At 49.9% G+C, this 22984-nt stretch overlaps 7 protein-coding genes across 7 annotated transcripts; 5 read left to right on the forward strand and 2 right to left on the reverse strand.

The window, feature by feature from the left end:
- Positions 1–2612: 2612 nt before the first annotated feature.
- Positions 2613–3204, forward strand: N7462_000987 (SNAP receptor SNC2; the record flags this gene model as incomplete). Its single annotated transcript, XM_057072713.1, has 2 exons — positions 2613–2723; positions 2902–3204. 2 exons carry the CDS (start codon positions 2613–2615, stop codon positions 3202–3204), a joined length of 414 nt encoding a protein of 137 aa, XP_056939243.1.
- Positions 3205–4616: 1412 nt separating this feature from the next.
- argEF (bifunctional acetylglutamate kinase/N-acetyl-gamma-glutamyl-phosphate reductase) lies at positions 4617–7448 on the forward strand (the record flags this gene model as incomplete). Its single annotated transcript, XM_057072714.1, has 3 exons — positions 4617–7016; positions 7083–7323; positions 7393–7448. 3 exons carry the CDS (start codon positions 4617–4619, stop codon positions 7446–7448), a joined length of 2697 nt encoding a protein of 898 aa, XP_056939244.1.
- Positions 7449–8505: 1057 nt separating this feature from the next.
- Positions 8506–10840, forward strand: N7462_000989 (Rad21/Rec8 N terminal domain protein; the record flags this gene model as incomplete). The annotated part of the gene is made up of 6 exons (XM_057072715.1): positions 8506–8524; positions 8587–8623; positions 8686–8826; positions 8889–9023; positions 9101–9563; positions 9623–10840. The coding sequence occupies 6 exons, from the start codon at positions 8506–8508 to the stop codon at positions 10838–10840; spliced, it is 2013 nt and encodes a 670-aa protein (XP_056939245.1).
- Positions 10841–12480: 1640 nt separating this feature from the next.
- N7462_000990 (DUF3237 domain-containing protein) lies at positions 12481–13980 on the forward strand (the record flags this gene model as incomplete). The annotated part of the gene is made up of 5 exons (XM_057072716.1): positions 12481–12549; positions 12660–13133; positions 13211–13531; positions 13598–13892; positions 13952–13980. The coding sequence occupies 5 exons, from the start codon at positions 12481–12483 to the stop codon at positions 13978–13980; spliced, it is 1188 nt and encodes a 395-aa protein (XP_056939246.1).
- Positions 13981–15553: 1573 nt separating this feature from the next.
- N7462_000991 (uncharacterized protein) lies at positions 15554–16924 on the forward strand (the record flags this gene model as incomplete). Its single annotated transcript, XM_057072717.1, has 1 exon — positions 15554–16924. One exon carries the CDS (start codon positions 15554–15556, stop codon positions 16922–16924), a length of 1371 nt encoding a protein of 456 aa, XP_056939247.1.
- A 75-nt stretch (positions 16925–16999) lies between these two features.
- N7462_000992 (uncharacterized protein) lies at positions 17000–17689 on the reverse strand (the record flags this gene model as incomplete). The annotated part of the gene is made up of 1 exon (XM_057072718.1): positions 17000–17689. One exon carries the CDS (start codon positions 17687–17689, stop codon positions 17000–17002), a length of 690 nt encoding a protein of 229 aa, XP_056939248.1.
- Positions 17690–20345: 2656 nt separating this feature from the next.
- Positions 20346–22433, reverse strand: N7462_000993 (methylisocitrate lyase ICL2; the record flags this gene model as incomplete). The annotated part of the gene is made up of 6 exons (XM_057072719.1): positions 20346–20353; positions 20409–20662; positions 20715–21138; positions 21192–21604; positions 21675–21963; positions 22031–22433. 6 exons carry the CDS (start codon positions 22431–22433, stop codon positions 20346–20348), a joined length of 1791 nt encoding a protein of 596 aa, XP_056939249.1.
- Positions 22434–22984: the final 551 nt, after the last annotated feature.

The following is a 22984-nucleotide window of genomic DNA, read 5'->3' on the forward strand; positions in this document are numbered from 1 at the left end:
GCAAAGGGGCCTCTGATCTTCTTCCAACCCCCTCCACCTTCCAAAACGTTCCTGAGAAGCCGGGAACCAGAGAGCCCTGAAACATTCCGGTGCTGCGCCACATCAAAGCCACACTCGCGCCGCATTCTCCAAGGGCTCTTGACATCATGCGACCTCACTTGACCCGAGTCATCCTCCCCAAGTCAGACATAGCGGTGGCTGAGAATAATGTGGGATGTTACCGTAGCAGCTGTGTTGAGTCTCAAGTGCGAATGGCAATTGGACGGTCTTATTTTCTAGACTTCGTCGCTTCGACCCTCACAGTTTCATTCGCTAAAAATCCCCTACCGCGGCCTCGGTTTCACGTTGCCAGCTTTGAACACGAGATGCATGTGCTATGTTCATATGTTATTTCAGTCATAATGCCGGTTCACAGTTGGGAGATATGCAGAAAACCAGAAGAAAAACAAATTATAACCATAGCCAACTACGTATTCTGGGTCTCAAAAAGGTCCTAACCTACAAAGCCCAGCCCCAGGCCAGATCAACTGCGAGGCATGCTGCCACATAAACTCTGTGGAGTATGTGACATCCCCAAGTTGGTCTTCTGTACATCTTGAAAATTTCTTCCCCCAAATAACGTACAAATCATATACATGATATATCTGTGATAGTATACGCAAACATGAAGAGAGACATACTGTGATCTGACCCATCGTCCAAAGAAACAAAGCAGGAAGTCTGCTATTCAAGGTGCAAAGCACCATAGCTATTACCAGCCCCATGAAAATAGAACTCTTGATAGGCTACGTTGGCTGCTAGGTATATGAATATACGAACATGTGTAGTGAACGGGAAGTCGCAAGACTGTTGCTGGCTTGTAATCTACTTATGCTTCACCGAAGCCTTATCATATATTCCCAGACTTTCTCTACATGTCACTCAATACCCAATTGATATGACTTCCCAAACTAATAATGTATGTAGAGCTAAAAGATGGCGGTTCGGGATAAAACGGACTGGCAGTTACCTACTCTGCGGAATCACCTCCCCTTTCTCTACGCAGACTTCACATCTCGTTACTTGATGGACAGAAAGTACGTTTGATTCTATAATCTTCGCTTACATGATTTCAGCGCAAATTATATTATAACCTCAAGGATTGTGACTTTGCTCCACCTGTCTGGGATCGCTTGACACCAGCCACTTATGACGCGATCCCTACTAGGCATTCTACATAGTGAGAACGAACGGCGGCCAAGGAGATCTCACTCGGCATAAGATTTACTTATTGTCACTTCAATATTCTTATTCTGCTTCCAATACGCGGTAATTGAACACGAGACGTCTGCGCCAGGATGCACATTTCCAAGTTTTCATGAGAGAAAAGAGAGTTGGTGCAGTTGACAATATTCGCAGTTAGTTCACCGCTACCTTACAATGATAGCAAACAGTGCCAGTCCAAGCTACAGAGCAACATTTGTGATTGTCACTGATATATTCTAATGCAAATCCGAAATATGTCTCCATCGAATTCCAGAAAAATTACGCGATCACTACATTCAATGTATGTCAAGTATGGCAGCACTAGAGTATTTGATCTATGCTTCTATCTATACGCTATACCGATATCCCTTCCACCTTTTTAGCTTCTTTTTAGGTATTAGCTAAATGTTCAATCACTTGAGGCTTTTAGCGGCGACATAGGCTATGTATATTATTGATGACAATACAAGGGACTCAAATATGCACAAAGAGCAAAGTATGCTTTTGAACAGATCCTCTCCAGGTTAAAGGCTGATATATCTATAGTGATTCCTGTGAGTGACCGGCAGCTTGAATCCCTCGGGTGGGCGGGCGCCTGGCACCGGCAGTACGGAGCATGTTACTAAGAATAGCGGTTCCTCAAGCAACTGTGCCGTTGGAAGCATTAGCAGTCTCCATTTTTAAGCCTATGATGGCAATAGGCAGCCACATAAAAACCATTATTGACTAACTAGGTATTGCACTGATAAATTATGCCAATTTTCCGGATAGAAAATTCCTCTTCAGGAAACAAGGCGTTGAATGTGAATACCCCGGTCGGAAGCGCGGCCAATCGATCGCCACTGTGGTGATCTGTTTGTAGTAAATTGCCATTCATTTGCCTCATCCAAGCACCCGCCATAGATGCAATCTGTCTCTACCGTTTGCGCTCATCTCCACCCCAGAAAAGACCGCCAGTGAAATATCAGTCTTCAATTGCGTTTCAATAGATTGCCTCAAATACAGGAGCCAAATTCACAGAAGGCTGCGCTCCGGTTCCCTTTGAGACAGCGCCACGTGTCACGTGATTCTGGGCCACCCGCCATCTCCCAGCGGCAACCCTCAACTCGTCAGCTTCGACCTGTCAAACAATCTTCATCCCTAATCCCCTCCTCTAGGCGACTTTCTTCTTGACCTGTTCCTCTTCCCGCCTCTCATCTCACATCCTCCGTCTCTGTCACCTCTTCATCTCCTTCAGCGACAAGTTCGGTTGGTTTCCCCTGGCCAAAACAGAGCGACCCTGACTGCTTCCACGAGGTAGCCCAGTCTTCCGTCAACGCCCTCCGAACCCTTCTCTAAGACCCTTGACCCTAGCTCCAACCTTCACGATGTCTTCCGAACAGCCTTATGACCCTTATATTCCCGCTGCCAACAATGGTGCGGCCGCCAGCGCTTCCACGCAGCAGAATGGCAATCAGCGAACCGCCGCATTGCAAGCGGTTAGTTTCTCTCCTTCCCCCAAATCGACCAAGCCCTTCCAGCCAGACCATACATATTATGCAAGGCTGTGCGCTGCACTTTCAGTGTCTGGCGCATGGTGCTATGTGTGTAATGTTGGATCTGGCGGTGGCGGCCTCGGCTCGTTGATTTGAAGCCGGAACTGACTGGCCTTCATAGCAAATCGATGACACAGTCGGTGTAATGCGCGAGAACATCAACAAGGTCTCCCAACGTGGTGAGCGCCTCGACTCTCTGCAGGACAAGACCGACAACCTGGCGGTATCAGCCCAGGGCTTCCGCCGGGGCGCCAATCGGGTGCGCAAGCAGATGTGGTGGAAGGATATGAAGATGCGTGTATGCCTGGTGATCTGTGTGATTGTCCTGCTAGTGGTCATCATCGTGCCGAGTAAGATCCATTTCCTCCCCCAGATCATCGAGATCCAGAGTGGGACGCGGGCCGCTAATCCATGTTTGCTATGACCAGTTGCGGTTAAAGTCCACTAAACCAGCCGATGCCTCACCACGCCAAATTTTGTGCTTTGAATTGGGAAACATGATGGATCTCGAGTCTTTTTTTCTTTCTTCCTTTACTTGTTCTTTTTATCGGGTTTCTACTGTCGTTGAGAGGCCATAGAGCTCCGTCGTTTTCTTCCCAGCTGCTAATACCTCCTGCTGTTTTGTTTTGGGCGTGTTCTGAATGACCAAATTCTCTTTGACTTCTTCTTGCGCCTGCGATGAAACGAGTTCCTCTCCCATCTCGACTGTATCTGAGATTGGAGGAAGTCGTGCCATGCGATATGTTGACGGGGGAAGATGTAAATGATACTTGCTTGCACTGCCGTGTTTAACAATTTTATCAGTATGCGACATTGGAAGTTTCCTTCGCCCTTCGCCCTTCGCCCCCCTTCCTCTTAATTCCTTCATTCTCTGTTTTCAAGATCCTGGCAATCGAAGTGAACCCCCTAGCGTATCCAGTCCACCGGGCCTTGGATTCTTGATCTGGCCCGGACGTGCCATCCACCAGCGCGAAAAACCCACATGCGGCCTGGCGGGCTCTCCAATTCGCCGAGTGGCCCACACGCGATGGACATCTCTCGACCCAGTCCCTGCATCAGTCGAGTCGGAGTGGTGGGAGTCCAATTCCCGGGAAAGGGCTTGGAACGATCGGAGACCATCAGATTATCTGAACCGGCGGAATGAAGCGCAGGAGGGTCGGAGACTGCAGAGACTAAGACACAACGGGTGGAGGAAGTGGATAGAGGCGTGGCTGAACGCACGAGTCAGAGGACCGGAGAGGATCAGATAACTTGCACTAGACCGAAGCCGGATGACGTTTCAAGGGCTCCCCGAGTTCCCACGAGGTCCAGGTGGGTTTTTCGGAGGAGCTGGACTCGCTTGCGAGACCCGAGACTTGACAATGGTGATCCAAGAAAAAAAAAGCGTGCAGAACTCTCTTTTTTCCCCCTTGGCGGAGAGGGCTACAGTCCGGAATGGTGCCTACGTTCTTGAGCAGACCGGCCTATAAATGGTCCATAGAATGTGATAGATACTTCTACCCATGCAACTTTTAATATCCAGGCTCTGATTCGGCCATTTAACTGTCTCGATGAGAGGGGGGGAAGACGCTGCAGAAGCAAAGTAGGTGGCCCGTGTAATTCGCGCTGCCAATGTTCGCCCCACCGCCTCCGCTCCGAGGGCCGGCCGATAATCAGTAAAATCTCTCTTGACCCAGTTAGTCACACTCGACCGCCTCAACTCCAAATCGCTCCTCTTCCTCCCTCTCCTAGCCCCAACCACCTTCTTCCCCACTAACTCTCTCAACGCTCTCTTCCCGCTACATAAAAAGGGGACGTCTCCCCGTCGACTTGCGAGGTCTCAATTGAAGCTGCCGCATGTTGGTAGGCAAGATGCTGTCTCTTCGCTCCGCTGTGCGGAGAGCTTCCACCAAGCCCCTCCGATCACTCTCCGCACCGCACGTCTCGCCTCTTCGGGCAGGCATTGCTGCTCGCACCGTTTCGACCCCTCTGCGCCAGGGCCGTAGCTACTCGCGCGCCACCGATTCTCACCTCAGTTCGACTCGCAGCACCGTGGTCCAACTGCTGAGCAACATCGGCTCCAAGCGTGAGGTCCAGCAGTACCTGTCCCACTTCACCTCCGTCTCCTCCCAGCAGTTCGCCGTCATCAAGGTCGGCGGTGCTATCATCACTGAGCATCTTCAGACACTGTCCTCCGCGCTCGCCTTCCTGAACCATGTCGGCCTCTACCCGATCGTCGTCCACGGTGCCGGTCCCCAGTTGAACCGTATGCTGGAAGCCGCCGGGGTCGAGCCACAGTTCGAGGATGGAATTCGGGTGACCGATGGCAAGACCCTGTCGCTGGCCCGCAAGCTCTTCCTTGAGGAGAACATGAAGCTGGTTGAGGAGTTGGAGCGCATGGGTGTTCGTGCCCGCCCGCTGACGGCCGGTGTCTTTTCGGCAGACTATCTCGATAAGCCCAAGTACAACCTGGTTGGCAAGATTAATGGCGTTGACAAGAAGCCCATTGAGTCTGCTATCGCCGCGGGTTGCCTGCCCATTTTGACCTCTATGGCCGAGACTCCGGATGGCCAAGTGCTGAACGTCAATGCGGACGTTGCTGCCGGTGAGCTGGCTCGTGCTCTTCAGCCGCTGAAGATCGTATACCTCGCCGAGAAGGGCGGTCTGTTTAATGGCGATACCGGGGAGAAGATCTCAGTCATCAACCTGGATGAGGAGTACGATCACCTGATGACCCAGTGGTGGGTTCGTCATGGTACCCGCCTCAAGATCAAGGAGATGAAGGAGCTGCTGAGCGACCTGCCTCGCTCTTCCAGCGTTGCCATCATTCACCCCGCTGATCTGCAGAAGGAGCTGTTTACCGACTCCGGCGCCGGTACCTTGATCCGCCGTGGTAACAAGATCCACGTCAAGACCTCCCTCTCGGAGTTCGAGGACTTGGAGGCTCTCAAGGATGTGCTTGTTCGTGACCGTGAGGGTCTGGACGCTCGCGCCGTTGTTGACCGCTATGTGGATGGCATGAAGGAGCATGACTTCAAGATCTACTACGATGACCCCATGGACGCGCTCGCCGTGGTCCTGCCTCCCCAGCAGGGCTCTCTGATGGCCCACCTGGCCACCTTCACCATCACCAAGTCTGGCTGGTTGACCAACGTTGCTGACAACGTTTTCGCCAGCGTTAAGAAGGACTTCCCCAAGCTGGCTTGGACCGTCAAGGAAGATGATGAGAACCTGACCTGGTTCTTCGACAAGGCCGATGGCAGCCTCAGCCGTGACGGTGAGGTCCTCTTCTGGTATGGTGCCGAGAACGGCGAGGAAGTCAAGCAGCTCGTCCAGGAATTCACCAAGCACGGCCGCCAGATGTTCGGTGACATCAACCTCGAGCACCGTCTTCACCGTGCTCACCAGGCCGCTGCCAATGTGTCCAAGGGCTTTGGAGCTAGCGGTGCCTCCGTTGAGCAGAAGCGCGCCTTCTCCTCCACTGCTAACGCTCTCCGTGCTTCCCGGGTGCGCCCCACCGTTGCTGTCAACGCCACTCGCACCTATGCCACCACCAACCCCAACCCTCCCCTTGGTGAGAAGAACGCCTCCAACACCCAGCCTGCGAAGGTCGCTCTTATCGGTGCCCGTGGCTACACTGGCCAGGCTTTGATTAACCTCCTCAATGCCCACCCCAACATGGATCTCCGTCATGTCTCCTCTCGTGAGCTAGCTGGCAAGAAGTTGCAGGGCTATGACAAGCGTGAGATTATCTACGAGAACCTTAGCCCCGAGGATGTCCGCAAGATGTCCGCCAACGGTGACATCGACTGCTGGGTCATGGCTCTCCCCAACGGTGTCTGCAAGCCTTTTGTTGATGCCGTTGATGCCGGTTCCGAGAAGGGCAACGTTATTGTCGACCTGAGCGCCGACTACCGCTTCGACTCCAAGTGGACCTATGGTCTTCCCGAGCTGGTTGACCGGGCCAAGATCGCCCGTGCCACCCGCATTGCCAACCCTGGCTGCTACGCTACCGCTGCTCAGCTCGGCATTGCCCCTCTTGTTCCTTTCCTTGGTGGCCAGCCCACTACTTTCGGTGTTTCTGGATACTCGGGTGCTGGCACCAAGCCTAGCCCCAAGAACGACGTCCAGTTCCTTACCAACAACATCATCCCCTACAGCCTGACGGACCACATTCACGAGCGTGAGATTAGCGCTCAGCTGGGTACCAGCATTGCTTTCATTCCCCACGTCGCTGTCTGGTTCCAGGGTATCCACGTAAGTTTTACTTCATTGATTTGAGATCAAAATTCCCAAGATTGACGAGGCTGACCATCCCCATAGCACTCCATCAGCATTCCTCTGAACAAGGAGATGACCTCCCGTGACATCCGCAACCTCTACCAGGACCGATATGCCGGCGAGAAGCTTGTCAAGATCGTCGGCGAGGCCCCTCTCGTCAAGGACATTGCTGGCCGCCACGGTGTCGAGATCGGTGGTTTCGCTGTTCACTCCAGCGGCAAACGTGTTGTTGTCTGCGCTACTATTGACAACCTGCTCAAGGGTGCCGCCACCCAGTGCCTGCGTATGTCCCTCCGTTCCCGCTCCTTGCTAGCTATTTCCCAACCCTTCAATTACTGACTGTTTACCACAGAAAACATGAACCTTGCGCTGGGCTACTCGGAGTACCAGGGCATCCCTCTGGAGTAAATTCGTCATGGCTGCAATGACCAGGATTCCCAGAAGAAAATTATAGGTTTATTTTTTTTTGTACAGGCGTCTCGTCCTCGCCTTTTCTCACAACCCGCGTGCATCTTCTAGAGCTGCTCTGCTTCGGTTTGAGGGTTCTATGCTGTAACGGGTGCTGTCTTGTGCTTTGTTCTTTGTCCATTGTCCTATTGGTTGGATCTGCCTACTACCATCTGGTCTATTCCATCTATCTATTTATCCTGCCCTGAACGGGGCTGGCTCTTCTCGTTTATTCGTCGTGTTGTGCTGGAAGAGGGCTTTGTTGATGTTGGTGTCTTGTCCTTGTTTCCTTTCCTCGCTTCTAGATTCCATTTGACCCCGGATTTCCTTTGCCTTCTTTTCATGCCTCTGCATCATCCTCGGATTTATATTCGTGCCCCCGTGTCCTTGGTAGTCTAGACGTCCATAGCACAAAAGTAAACATCTTTTTTGCGCCATACCTCAGTGGATTTGGTACATAATATAAGAATTACTCAGTAATATTAAAAAAAAGTATATGCATTCACTTTGCCCGTATTGGCCCTCAATGGCCTCCATTATTCGTTCATGTTCTTAATAATTATCGGAATCAATGGATACTGGATACTGAAGCATCAAGAATTACCAAACTTTCATTGAGAGGAGCTGGAAATGCTTGTCAGTCAGTATCTGTTGTCATGTCAAGAACGCCTTCTTAGACTTGAGACGAAATCAAAATAGATATTTAATAGGAATAATCATTCATAATATCTTGATTTTCATGTTTGGCCAGAGTATGATAGGCAACGTCTCCCTAAGATCATCATCCTTCACCCATGTCGACGCCTCAGATGTTCACCTCATTTCACCCAACAAACAACACCACCCCCAACCTCCTGCCATCCCCTGGCTCTCCACGGCTTTAATAAGCTTTAAGCCCATCAGCGCATCTTGAAACTTGCTGAAGCTGCTTTTGTCATCGCATACTAATCAAGCCTGTCGGTCGACGGGCAAGGCCATACAGGTCAGGTAACCTCACCGTAGCTGAGGCACCTACAAGATGTTTTACAGCCATGAGAGTTAGTGTGATTCAAAACATGGTAATCTCAGAAAATTTCACTAATAAAGAGATTCCATACAGTTCTCACGTCGCCAGAGCATGGCGTTGCTACGATCTGGTATGTTTGCCAACCTCCATCCAACCAGCCTTGATTATGGATCTAATGACTGATCACTCCAGGCTCGTGGCAACCCTTGGCTCGCGATCAATCGCTAGAAGATTGAACCGGAAGACGATACAGGATGTGGATGTCCCGGGTGCTTGTAGAGTCATCATCAACCCCGAAGCACCCATGGCATTGCGACTGCAGGGGAGTCTTCTGTAAGTCGTTATTGGCCATATTTGACCATTTGTTGGCTCTAAACTAACCGATGTGCTCTCAGCTACGGCGTCTCCAGAGTTTACGATCAACAATGCGGATATACTCTGCTCGACGCACAAACAACGCATGATAAAATGAATTCCATGCTCAAGCTGATACCGGGAGGCGGGTTGGATCCCAACGCCGGCAAAGTAAAGTGCGTGTCAATCTCCGCTGCACTATCTGAAGTGGTAATGTCAGAGCTGTGAACTAGAAGACTGACCTCATTTCCAGACCCGCGAGCCTCATCTTGCCCTACGATCCCACTTTTCTGCCTGAGACAGGCCTCCCTGGCATCGACCTCAACCTGACCATATTCGATATCCATATTGACGACAACTCAAGTCTACAATCTAGCGTCTGGACAAACTCGCCCACCACCAGCCAGTCTAGTCTCTCTCAGATTGGTAAATTACACCTTGACTTGCCCTCTGATGAGTTTCTTAGAGATGGCGATGTGCAGAGCCCGGGCATTGAGATCAACACTGCAAGCAAGAAGCGAGGCCTGTTTGGAGGGGAAACGCAAGCAGACTTTGAAGACTCAGGTGTTCTCTTCGACCCAGACTTTCGATTTGACGAGGACGGGAATATCGTTGAATTTGATGATTCCAGGCTGTCTCCACGAAAGAGAAGAAAGTTCAAGGCTAATCTACAAGGCAGCGAGGGACCCAAAACCGAACAAACTCGAGATGATGAGGTGAGAACAAAGAAAATCTGCCTTTTAATTGTTGTCGCAATACTGATACGACGTTTCAGCTTCTGGATCCGGCTGACGAGGCCGTCTTGATTCCGGGAGATGAATCGACGGAAGTGAATACTCTCAGACCACCACTACTCCAAGAGCAGAGTGCATTGCCCGGGCTCGACCGTCTACTTGAAGAGGGAGAGGTTGACCGAGCTGAAGCTCGCGCCCAGCATAAGGCAAAGCAGGTGAAGGTTATTAAGCCTGATGGAACCACCACACTGCGCAATGCCGAATTGGCACGGTGGAACGACGATTACCTTACAAATATGGCACGATCCCAGAAGCAGAAACAGCAAAATAAACAGATTTCGCTGGCCAAGAAGAATGCCGCTTCGTGGGTCTTTGGCCTGGGCATTGGATCTGTGGGCAAGGGCATTGGAACACACCATGAGCTCCACCCGCTCAAATTGTACTCAGGCAAGGACCTATACAACGCTGTCTGCGGTAGAACCGAGAAATCCAGACAGAAACGCAAACGGGACGATGGCGATGAGAGCATGATGGATGAGCAAGAGAGCCGATCTCGTGCTCGAAGTCAACAGCCAGAGATGTTGGACGTGGAGCTGGGCCGACAAGCCCCGTCAAGCGCATACGATGACCGCTCTTCACAGATGCCATGGAACATCACTGCCTCGATTCAAGGCTCTGTTGGAGGCCAGCGCTTCGGGAGTGTCAGCGAGTCCTCGGTCCGGGGACATGGTGAATCGGCTGGTCTTCTCGGCACTCGAACACGCGGCCGTCTCACCAGCGCCAGTCCCCTGGCCGGACGTGGCTACCTAGACGGACACGAGCGACCCAGCAGCCTGTCCATCCCAGGCAACATGGTCGATGACCTGGACGACTTGGAGCAGCTGGATATCACGCAGTACCTCGAGGGCGAGCTGGAACATGACCATGCCGACATCAGCACGTTACCTGCGCGGCGCAAATCCACCTTTGATCGGATCACGGCTACTCTCGATCAGGAGAGCGTGAATTTCCTCGAGTTTATCAAGGCGAGAATGCAGGATAGCATGACAGACGTGTCGGGACAGCTTTCTTTATCAACTCTCCTGCCACCGGCGAAGACGACAAGGACAGTAGCGGCGCATGGGTTCATGAATGTGTTGACGCTTGCCACGAAGGGCATTTTGACCCTGTCACAGGCGCCTGGTCTGGACCGCGGCGCAGATAGCTGGGGTATTCGCTACGAGCATGGTGAAGTGTCGCTGGGACTAGTTGGAATGTGAACGCATTTCGGGGCCGCACTTCGTGGACTTAACCAGTCGATGATCCAATGGCTGTAAACACCATTATGCCGTCATGGATGACTATCATTTCTTTTTTTTTTTTTTTTTTTTCTATTTCAGGAATAAGTAGGCTCCCAGGTTTGTTTTCTCGATCAAATTGTTTTCCGAGGTTGAAATTTTTTTTATCACCAATACCATGGGCAGAACAGGGTCCCTGGAACTCTACATTAGTTTCAGAGAAACCAGCCTCCCAGGCGGACTATGGTCTTGGTGAACCCTTGATACCGATGATTTGCTGGCGAATGATATTTTTAGTACCGTGACGGTGGAGCCGGAGACGATCAGAGCCGAGAGGATGCGCGACGTGTTGAGAAGAAGCCACTGGAGGTAGCTAGAGCAGAGCCAGCCTGCAATGCAATTTCATCTTGATCTACGGTGTGGCTATGCATGGAGGGTGCGGCGAGCAGCGACTAGAGGGAACCTTGTTCTATAGACCTATAGACTTGTTTCCAGCGCTTGCTGGTACTGGGAATCTTACCAGGAACCCGTAAAGTCAGGAGACGGAGACAGTATCGTGTACGAGAGTACGAGAGTACGGGATACAGGAACGGGAAAAGCCCCCTTTGGAACGATACCCAGGTAAAGGGAGTAACAATACCGACATTCCATTCGCGATATACCGATCTATAGGCCGTCTTTGGGCCTACACTGGTCTATCCCAAGTTCCTGCTTGGATTCAGTTGCGACAATGCTCGTGTCGGCGGTCTTGTAACTGCCATTCGATTTTCTCCCTGCCAATTCAAACCACCCACTCGAACTCTCTTGTGTGCCCAGAGCCTCTAGCCGAGCGCGCCCGGTCGGAAATGAACCCTTGGCATCTCAGACAGAGACATAGGCAGTAATGGGCATCGTTGGTTCTGAGCAAATTCTGCACATTGAAACTTGGAATAATTAGGATGTAATGGGTGCCCCCCCTTTTCTTCTTCTTCCGCCTCTTCCTCTTCTTCTCTAGCTGTCCATAATGGAGCAGTTCGTTCTTTGTGGGCTGCTGTTCCGCGTCATTCTCTCAATTGGTCCAGGTCCATGTGTCAGGGTGTTTCCGGTGACCCCGAAGAGGCCTGAACAGTGTCCTGGTCGGTAGATCGACAGGCTTCAAATTCCAAACTGCATCCCCGGATGAAATTAGAGCCCTTCCGATTTGACAATTGGTAAATCTTTGAACAAAAAGAAGCAAAGCAATAGGCAGCGTGGGGGGAAAACAGTCTAGAGACGGTCGCGAAAGACGTATCGGTACTTTACGGAGTTCGTAACTGTACTGCGTACAGTTACCCTCAGGCACCCGTCTTAGGTAAGGTACGCCAGTACCTGTACCACCCGGACTCCAAGTTACGCAGGGCGCGTTACCGTCGTACGCGCAAACCCCCCCTCGTAATCTCGTCTTCCTGTCTTCGTCTTTCCATTTCTTCCTCCTTCTTCTTCCCAAACACCGAAAACCAAAACCTTCCCCCCCCCCCCCCCCACTCCCGCTTCTCAACACCCCAAAACCCCATCACCCCTTTACATTCATCATCGCGTCTCACGCGTCAGATATATCGGCTTTCGGGTCTTCGAGGTCTTTGATCACCTCTGATCTGCCCGTCATGGGTCGTACTGTTGACCAGGAGGTGCACGCGGCGTTTGTCGAGTTCCGCGCCAAGGAAGATGACAAGGTGCGTGACTGCGTATTTTCGTAATATTTCAAACCCACACCACCCATCCACGGTCACTAACATACACGACCCCGTTTCGGGCATGCTGCATCTAGTGTCTCTCAGTGCAGTGTATTTACTGCCAACAGATCCGTGCAAAGAATACCTCACGACAGAAGCAACATCTTCTTGAATGCCCGGGCCTACGTGGCCATCCTAACGCGCCTCAACCTGCCCAGCCGAACCCGACTCCGAATGGTATGGGTCCTGGCAATGGCTACCCCGGCACGCCCAGTGGCCCAACTGCCACTCCAGGACCAGGTGGCCCAACTGCTATCCCGACCCCGAACGGTGCCTTGATGGCCAACGGTGTCAACCCTCATGCGACTCCAATGCAAACCCCGCTGCAGAGCCTGCAGAATCGCCCTCCCATGGCGACCCCCGGTCCACCTACCGGTGCTCCCGGATCTGCGCCGCCATCCGCCGCGCCGTCGCGTCCAACTCCCAAGCCTAAGGCGAAGAGCAGCACTTCCAATCTTCCCGCGCCGCCGCTGGACGACGTGCATGCGGCTTTTGTCGAGTTCCGTGCGAAGGAGGAAGACAAGGTACGAAGCCAATACCAAATACCGAAGATGTTTGACCTCGAGTGGTCCACATGCTAACGTGTCAAACCAACCATTAGTGTCTGTCTGTCCAGTGCATCTACTGCCAGCAAGTCCGCGCCAAAAATACCAGTCGTCAGCGCCAGCATCTACTCGAATGCCCGACCTATCTGAGCGTTATGAAGGATTCAATTCCGGCCAACAACTTGCTGCACACCTTCCCCGAGGGCGATGTTGCGCGATCTCTGCAGATTCCCGCTCCGACCCTTGAGCTGGACTTCCGCATGAGCATCAAGATGAACCCCAAGGTAGCTGTCGGTCATAGTATCTGGGGCAACCGAGAATGGGTTTCTTTCGTGGGTGGTCAGTGGGCAGGTCGCTGGGGCAAGGGCATTGTTCTGGTAAGTTGTCATGGGCTTCAATATCTGAAGGAGGACAATTGTTCTGACAGTCAAATCAAACATTAGCCCGGTGGTCAAGACACTCAAATTGTGACCAAGGATTCGACTACCAACCTGCGCGCCAGCTATATGCTTCAAACTGCCGACGAGCCTCCAGCCTTTATCATTGTGAAAGCCGAAGGTTGGCTGACTGGAGCCAAGGATGTTTTGGAGAAAGTGAACGACTCTGCCATGGCTGACGGCGTTAACCCCAGCAGTTATAAATACCGCATCAACCTGTCCATGGAGACTGGGGACGAGCGGTATACGTTCTTGAACACCCTGATGTGGATTGGTAGCGGATGCCGGCGCGGCCAAGAAGGTATGCATCTCTCTCTGCCAACGTATCACTATGATCATTTACCTAACAAGACGTTCTAGTCATCTTCGACGCGTTCCGTGTCAACTAAGCCATTGTGGATGCCTGCCTCCTATTTGCCGTTCTTAAGCGATGCCCATTTGCCTTCTTGTTCCTGCTCTTTTCTGTTTTGGTGATGGGAAAATGGTGTTTTTTTTCTTCAGTTTATGTTACTGTGGCGCAGTTTTCTTATGATCCCTGCTATCTATGCCGATGAATACGTATTTCTGGTTGCTGACAGGAGAGCGAACTAGCCCTTGTCCACACAGGGATGAGGACACCCTCTTCCAGCCATGGTCAAGTCCCTTTTTCCTTCACTTGTATCTCTTGTACGATTTTTTTTCTGGATATGGGCCAAGAACCCGAGTATCGCTAGAATTTCTACTCGGGTTTGTATTATCTGCTTTTGGGGTGGAAGGGGTATTTTACGTGATCCTTGCTCTCCGTATGTAGTCTTTCTGCTCGTCTTACAATGAAGCTTCTGCGGTCGTGATACGCTGTTTTTCTATTTACTCTCCCCCTCCCATTTCGTGGTATTTCAGTCTGCGGGAAGTATACACTCGGACGCTGTCGGTGTTCCCGCGTTCTGTACACAAGCGCTTCCTAGCGTAATCCGCGCTTTACCCCGGACTTGAGCGTACTGTACCCACCTGTTTGCAGCACAGAAGGCCGATCACTGGCGCACTAATACCGCCGGCCTTTACCAGCGTTGTTTATCCGTCAGAATGAGGACTCAGCTCGTACGTATCGAATGAATACCGCGCTGATTGTACTTCCCTGTATGCAGAAATCAAATTCAGCCCTACATTTTCTTGTGTACTTGCCATTCTCAGTGCATAAGTCCTAGTTTTATCGCGCTTCAAGTTCCTCGTGTGTCCTGACTAATCACAGAACGAGCAGGCAGCCTCGGAATTAAGACCCTGGGTTTGTACTTTAATTGGCATGAGGTTTCGGAGCATTTGGCACTCACGAAAATTGGGTTGAGTTTTGTCACCTAAATTTTGGCCCTTCCTCCTTTTGATGACCTCTGATGCTCTCTAAATTTCAGTCAATACCTTGAGCTGAATTGAAGATATTCCCTAGATTTACCGTTTGAGCATATTGTAAGTATGAGCCGGCTGTTTTTCATACGTGTAGTGTATGCGATAGTTATATATTTCTAGATGACCATTTCCCGCGTATTTTTGATTCGTACTTTATCGATTCATTGCCCCGCCGATCAACTGCGTCTAAAAACCATGGAAATCTGACTTCACATTCATATCTAGAGCCCCCGGGAGTCGGCCTATAGAATTCAAAACCAAAAGGTAAATTTCACTGCTGGCAAACTCTGTGTATGGTGTTCTTTCCCATGCAAAGGGTACGGTTACATAACTGGTCGATAAGGGTTAGAGCTTCCCGTGAAGGCGCTAAAATTTGGCCCCCAATTAACTACCCGCGTTTCGAGTCATCTTTCGTTGAAGCTGACCACTGGAGCTAATGTAGGCTGTAGTGATATTCAAAGAAGTATCGGTATCGCAGAGCATCTATTGGAAATTCTAGCTATTTAGGCTTAAAACAACAAAAGGCCGTAAGAGGCGCGCCATCCGTTTCATGCCCAAGAGCTGCCAGCTAGTACAGCCAAAATGCGAGTCCCCACGGAAATCTTACGCCGGATTATTCAGGATGCAGGACGTATTCTGCCCATACGAGATCTGATGTCGGCAAGGCTTGTCAATAGTAAGCTGAACTTCAGACCGTTCATCCCTACAAACCTGGCTAAACAAGCTATTCTAGCCTTTTTCGCGGATGAGATCATAGCGTTGATTAAGGCGGATCCTCGAAAGTCCCTCCGCTACATGGTAGAACTTCATTCCAGTCAGTGGTCATTGACTGTTCACAGAATACTGGATCTGCCAAACGAGAGACTCACGCCAGAGGATGATGAATTATTGATCGACAAATTGATCGACGCCTGGCTCTGTGGTCACAGAAAATCTGATGACTTCGGCCACCCGGAATATTCCAGGGCCCGTGAATCTATTGAGAAAACCCTCCAGGTTGCCCTCATGACCAGTGCCATTACCCGAGGGAACTGTACCGAATTACAAGCCCTTATCGATCAAGGCGTCAGATTAGACATAAGAAGTGATTGCTTATGTCTGGTTCCAATCGACATTGCAATAAAAAAGGGATCCGGTGATATCACCCGAGTGATCATTGCGAATGAGTCCAAGTTGATATATGAGCTTCCCTACTTGCGTGGTTCATACAGCTATACCAACGTGATATCCGTGGCCGCTAGAAGTGGTAATATAGAGGGACTGAAAGTATGGATTCAATACCTCAGAGATACGGGAAAGGGGATCCCCGAGTATGCGGGGCCTGCTTTTAGAAGTGCAGCTCGAATTGGAAGAATTGATGTGATTGAGTTTCTTGAAGAGGAATGTGGGAGCGATTTTAACCAGACTGTGCTGCTCCATGAAATGCTGATGCAAGGCATCGTATCTGGCTCCGTTGATTCGGTGAGGTACTTTCTTCTTCGCCTAGGAAACGACGCAGAGATGTGGACAAGCCCGTTTCCGAAGGGGGGATTAATTGCAGCTCTACAGGATTGCCCTCCTACTCAGAGACCAGAGGTCCTTAATATGCTTCTTCAACATGGCTTAGATCCAAATATGAGATACCCAGGGTCGCCGAGGACTCCTTTGCAAGTGGCGCTGAAGCGGAAAGACTCCAAGTCTGCTTTGGTCCTGTTGAAACATGGAGCCACTGTGGATCTTCATTCTATGGGTTCGGCCTTTTTCCTCGACGCAAAGAAAGACTCAGCTCCTCTTGCCAGGATCATATTAAGAGAAGCCAGCATCCAAACATTCGAATGGAAGGGTAAGAGGTATGTGGCACAGAAACGACCAAAAGAAGTGAGAAGGATTGAGAACATCATGCTGGAACTAGGGTGGAGCAACGAAAATGTGGAGGAGGCGCAAATAGAATATTATATTCTTGAGTATCCTTGATGCTTATGAAGGGGGAAAGGAAATCAAAACACCACATATACACATAACGCCATCTATAATGTAAGTACTCGATCTTTAGAACACCATGCTGAAGATCACAGCTCCAACGATACTAGCCATAGGTAGCTGCAGGCTCAGAGCTGAAATATAACTAGCAGCATCTGTCTCTGTGGTCGTTGTCTTCGCCTTAGCAAATGGATCGGGGTATTTCCAAAGATCGTTTTCGGAAACCTCTACCACCGTCCACAGCCCAGAAACTACTCTGGTCTTCTCTTCCCACACGGGCGCGCAGAACTGTACAGCAGTACCCTCATATAAGTTGCCCGTACAGTTGGCGAGAGTCCCGTAATAACAAAAATGGATGGCAGTAAAGTTCATATACGCTGCTGTTCCGGCATCGATAATTCGAGTCTGCTCAACCCAAGAGGTGACTGTTTGGTTGAAAGAGGGGGCAGGCATGGTCGCGTTTGCTGCATCGATTGTTTCCTGTACCAACTGGGAAAAGTTTGGGTTATTCAGAGCTGTAACATTACAAGTGGCCGTGAAGTTGACCTGGCCACTCCCACTGATGGCGCAACTACCCAGCTCATTTGTACTCTTGGCACAGACTTGGGCGCTGCTAAATCGGAAGGCTGAATCGTAAGATAGCACTGGATTTCCTTGATCCCAATTAAATACTGTGCAGTTTCCTCCAGGGTTCGTTGCGATTGAGGTTGCGACGAAGAGTAGAAAAAGGAGATACCGCTGAGGTATCGAGGAAAGCATGGCTGCGGGCAGAAGCAATCTGCAGGCAGAGGGAGTAGGGAAAGATTAGGTGACACTTTGGCTGGAATATGAGTGTAGGGCTTTATATTAAGAAGCGCTACCAACCCCATACCTAGCGCGCGCATATTGGGGGACACGAAATGTATCAGAATTGTTGGTTCGGACTTGTGGTTGGGCTCAGGAATCGTCAAGTCTATTAAATGCCGAGAATACCGTATGTTTTAGGAAAGGCGGGATTTTCAATTCTATTTATTACTCAACATGTTTGGTAAAGCAGTTGGCGCCGTTGGGTATCTGGACCTGAGAGCCAGTAGAAAAACACGAATTTGACCGCCAAGATAACAGGGGCTCGCATCCGCCTTAAACATTCCGCGCTCGCAGAAGCCGTAGCAATGTTTCCAAGATTTCAGACTTGGTGTGTTGCTGGGTATACAATCGACTTAGGCGTGACGGGTGGGGACAAAGCATGCACGAACAGAGTTAGCTGGCTATTACTGATGGAGAGTTTCAAGGATGTTTGTTATTCGCAATATTATTCAATAGAGGAACTTGCTAAGCGCCTCTTGTCAGTAAAAATCATTGGATCTTTACGGGAATTTTAAACATCAAGGTCCGATCGTATTTTGAGGCTTTAAGGTAAAGGGCTATTTTGCATAGTTGGAGAAGTCTCCTCTGGCCCCCATTACCTAGAGTATTGTAATAATTCATCAAGTTCTCGACATAAATAAGTATTGCTCATCAAAGGTAGACAGACATACGAAGTGGATTCCCGTGAAAACTTATAAAAGATAAGCAAAAAAAGAAGGCATTGAAATGCCATACAAATATTATCAAAAATGACAAGAGTGGGATTCGAACCCACGCCCCGAAATCGAGATCAGGAAATTATGCTAAGGTATGACCTTAACCTGACGCCTTGGACCAACTCGGCCATCTTGCCTGTTATATGTATACCGCTACAACTTTTGCCATTATCAGACAATGTCTTTTTTTTGGTCTAATTTGACCCGGGCAAGCTGGACAAGATGGGAAGGAAATTCACATTTGAAGATCTCTTGGCGGTAACTAACTAGTTAATGAAATCTTTTCTGGGCTTACAAATTTGATTCTCGGAGACCCACAATCTGTTGGGCCCAACCGGAGCTGGGAGAGAAATGGGCCATGTTCTACGTTGCTGGGACCACAATCGAATCACCTATGGAACACTATCGGGATTACAACATGGGAAAAGGCACATAGTTAACGTTGACCTCTGAGAATATCTAATCTTTACTATTTTCATAACTATCCGTGTCGAAGTTACTTAGCCCTTGGTAAAATAGATAGCCGCTGGTTCAGAAAAGCACTGTTACAGACATGAAGCCCATTTAAAGGCAATAGTTGATCTACTTTAACGATTTTGCACAAGACTCTACGAATGTCCCGAGTGGGGATTAGTTAGTATTTAATGCATGAACTGTGGAGCTTGACCAGGAGAAAGACTTGGAAGAGAACTCCGATAAGGATAAATCATGTAGCCTGTGATTGGCGCCTAACTAATATGATGAAGTCCCACATATTCTCTCTGTTAATTCTCACTATTATCTGATAGGTATGGAATAGCAAGGCGAAAATTCGACCACATTTTGGAATGGTTGGGAGAATCGATCGGACTTTACCGAATGAGATTAGGAAGAATAACCAAAATCCAGGAAACAGCCAGAATGGCCGGGCTTTGAGTTTGGCTCGCTAGGTCAGCCATACTGAAGACATAGTTTTTCAAAAGCGTTCACCCATCTACTACCAAGCAGTTGAGTGAAGATTGCTCCACGCAAGTTGGAATGAAGTCGTTGAAAAGATGAAGCATGTGGGATTAATAAAGAAGTTGCAATAAAGATCAACGAGCGGCGAGACAGCGAATGTCCCTCGACGGTAGACATTGACGATTCAACTCGGCAAATTCATGGAAAAGAGAGCCCTTCTTGATACGAAATTCAAGTGCAAGAATTGGAGAGTCGGAAGATATGATAGGCTTGTTCCTGTACCAAGAAAGTAACGGGGACTCCCCAGCCACTTGGCACGTTTACTCTATATGTCGAAAAGAGGAAAACGAGGTATCCGCTATCTTTCCGCACCGATTTGTTCCCTGGCCCAACTTAAACTTCTAGCTATCATTTTGTCCGCTGTCCCAGCTGGAATCATAAAAATTGGTTGCTACTCTTTTCGGCACATTCGATGTCAGTCTATCTTCCCGATATGAAAATCCCCTTTTCTCATATTTGTTCTAGATCACCCTCCCAGCTCAGCACCATGAATGGAATGTCATCAACTCGTGGTTTATGAGGTTCAAGGACATTCCGGTTAACATGAAGGAACTCTCGGACAAATCCGTAGCTGTATAGTTGCTACTCTTTTTTCGTGTGAATTGGTTTAATATTTGTTGGGTGTAGGTATTCGTGGATTTTCTTCGGATCAGTAATTCAATACCAAATTTTCCAAAGACCGTGGTGAATTTAGGATATTCAGTTCAATGCCACAAAGCCCGAGAAATTGGCTATACGATTCAGATTTTATGATCTAAGTGCACTCCGAAAGAGGGGATAGTAAGTTCAACAATTGCTCATTTTCGCAGACTCGTAAAACGCAAATCATTAGGTGCATGGGTTATGACCATGTTTTAGAATCCTGAAATCTCTTGTGAGTAAATTGACCCAGTATGTTTGAAAAGGAACCAACTTACCCTTTTCCGTATTTCCCTCGCCCATACTCTTGCTACTGCTGCTTCCGCTTTGAATAGCACCCAAGATACCATCGATATAAGGAGCGCCACTCCATTTTTGGTGAGTGAGAACCTCAACGCCCATCTCCTTCTCACGAGCTTGGACAAGGCGCACATAGGCAAGCATACCCTCATCCTTGAAAGCGCGAGAAAGTTCGGTTGTGATGGTGGCGTTAGTATGGAGACCAGCCAGGGAGATCAGTTGCAGAACAAAGCTAATTATGTCAGTCACGTATTCAGAAATAAAGAGAAAAATGAATCACTCACCCGTGCTTAGCGATATCCCAGATAAAAGATTTCAGGGAGGCCTCATCGAAGCCCTGTCCCATCCAGTTGAATGACGGGCTAAGGTTGTAGACCAACTTCTTGCCCGGATAGGCTGTGCGCACCTTGCTGGCTAGATCAGCAGCCTTTTCAACATTGGGGTCGCCAGTCTCGACCCAAAGGAGATCCGCATAAGGAGCAAATTCCTTGGCACGCTTAGTTGCGGCCGGGAAGCCGGCGCGGTAATGGTAGAATCCTTCACGAGTGCGCGGACTGTCACAAGACCAGATGACAGGGGACTTGCTATAATCACTGGCTAGAGCCCGACGACGCGAGATGGACAGATCAGGGTTCTTCTGAACATGCTCCTTGTAGGCCTCCCGAGCAGATTGCGAGGCTCCCTCAGCCTCAAGGTGGGCATCAACAGCTGGAAAACTGTCAGTCCGAAAGAGCGGTCAACGCTGACTTGATATCACAAACCTTCGTCAAAGGTCATAAGTTTGTGGTCCTTGACCCATTTAACTTCGAAAGCATCAATCTCGGCTGGCGACGCACCCTCGCGCTCCATCGCCTGCAGGGTCTCGGCAAGTGGCTCCAAGTCTTCGGCGACACCAAGGATGAACTCATGATCACGCACATCAATAGCGCTACTGATAAGCTTTCCACTCTCCGAGTCTGTACGGGCGATCACCAAGTTCTCACACCCCATCATGTCCCACTGGAAGCGAGCAGCCACCAGACGGTTGATGTGCTCACCCATGGGCACTAGGACCTTGCCTGCCAAGTGGCCGCACTTTTTCCCACCATGCAGTTGGTCCTCAAAGTGCACTGCTGCTGCACCGTTCTCTGCGAAGAGCTTGGCTAGCTTCAGAACCGCAGATAAGCCACCATGTCTGTTTAGAAAAAAAAAAAATCCTAATCAGTCCTGGAAATTCAATCCGTTATAGAAATCCGGTTACACACCCTGTATCTCCATCCGCAACAATCGGTCGCATGTAGTCGACATACGGTGTCTCCTTCCGTTGCTCTGGCGTTAGCTTGCGTCGTGCATCCCACTGTTTCCGATCGTGCATCTGCTGTGCTTTAAACAGGCGCTGGACCTGGTTCGGGACCGTATTGTAGGGATAGTCTCCAAAATCCGGCGAGACCTCGTTGGTTGTTGTCAATAAAGACGAGCAAGCCCAACCCGAGATGTACAAAATCTCCTGATTAGGAGCCTGTTGGGTCATCTGGACAGGGTCAATGGCACCCACTATTCGCGCGATCCATGTTAGCGCAAGTACAGTGGACGGGGGCATCCTTGCGGCTGTCCAACATACTAGTATGAACTGGCTCTCCAGCCGCAGCTCGCTCGTTCAACAAATTGAATAGTTTCCGCGCCATCAACGAGCTAGGATATGTCTGCTGCACCGAGCCACGCTTGCTCACAACATCTTCGGCCGAATAAGGTCGCTTAATGCCCTCGTAACGGGAGGAATTCCACCAGGCCTCAACATCGCGCACTTGTTGCTCAAAGAGCGCATCCTCTGCCAAGCCAGCCTTCTCTGCTGTCGACAACAGCTGGTATGCATCGGCGGGCAGTGCGGAGGACACTGGCGGCGAAGGGGCGGGCGGTAATGACATCCGAGGATAGCCGCATGTGAACGAGCGCAGGGCGAGGCGTTTCGGGGTGCTGGCGAGGGGAAGCTGGCGAGGAAGTCGTCGTGGAAATGATCGAAACATGATGGACTCCGAGTCCCGAGGAAATTGGGTTCGAAAAGAAGCAGAATGCAGGGAAGAGAGTGCGAGGTTCTAAAAGATGGGGGTGTTTATCACCGCGCTGGTCAACCTCGGGCCGTCCGTCTGGGGTTCAACTTGCGCCCCCGCGCCTCCGATAACCGCTACCTGACTAAGCTCCCCAGGTAAACGGCTAAAACGGCTATAGCGGGAAGACAGGGAAGTAGCGAAGAGCGGAGGCTGTCGAGTGTGAAGGACACCCCGACGACTTTGAACTTGGGGTGTTTCGAGGCAGGGTTCGAATAGTTTCGGAATACTATTTAATTTAAGGTACGTTGTGGTTGCTACTGCAAAGACTGGCGAAAGCGTACACTGAAAATAGGACCCGTCGTTCGAAAGTGGGTCTGGACAGAAATATATACTTCGAGCACCACTAAACAATGTGATAAACAAGAATGCAGTATTGATTGCTGGTGGAGGGTCTCCATCCACCAACTATTATTGTTATTTCATCTATCGATTCAAGTTTTTTTTTTTTTTTTTTTTTCGCACAATTC

The sequence above is a fragment of the Penicillium macrosclerotiorum genome (genome assembly GCF_028827735.1).
Source record: "Penicillium macrosclerotiorum strain IBT 26536 chromosome Unknown utg000001l_segment0_segment0, whole genome shotgun sequence".
NCBI lineage: Eukaryota > Fungi > Ascomycota > Eurotiomycetes > Eurotiales > Aspergillaceae > Penicillium > Penicillium macrosclerotiorum.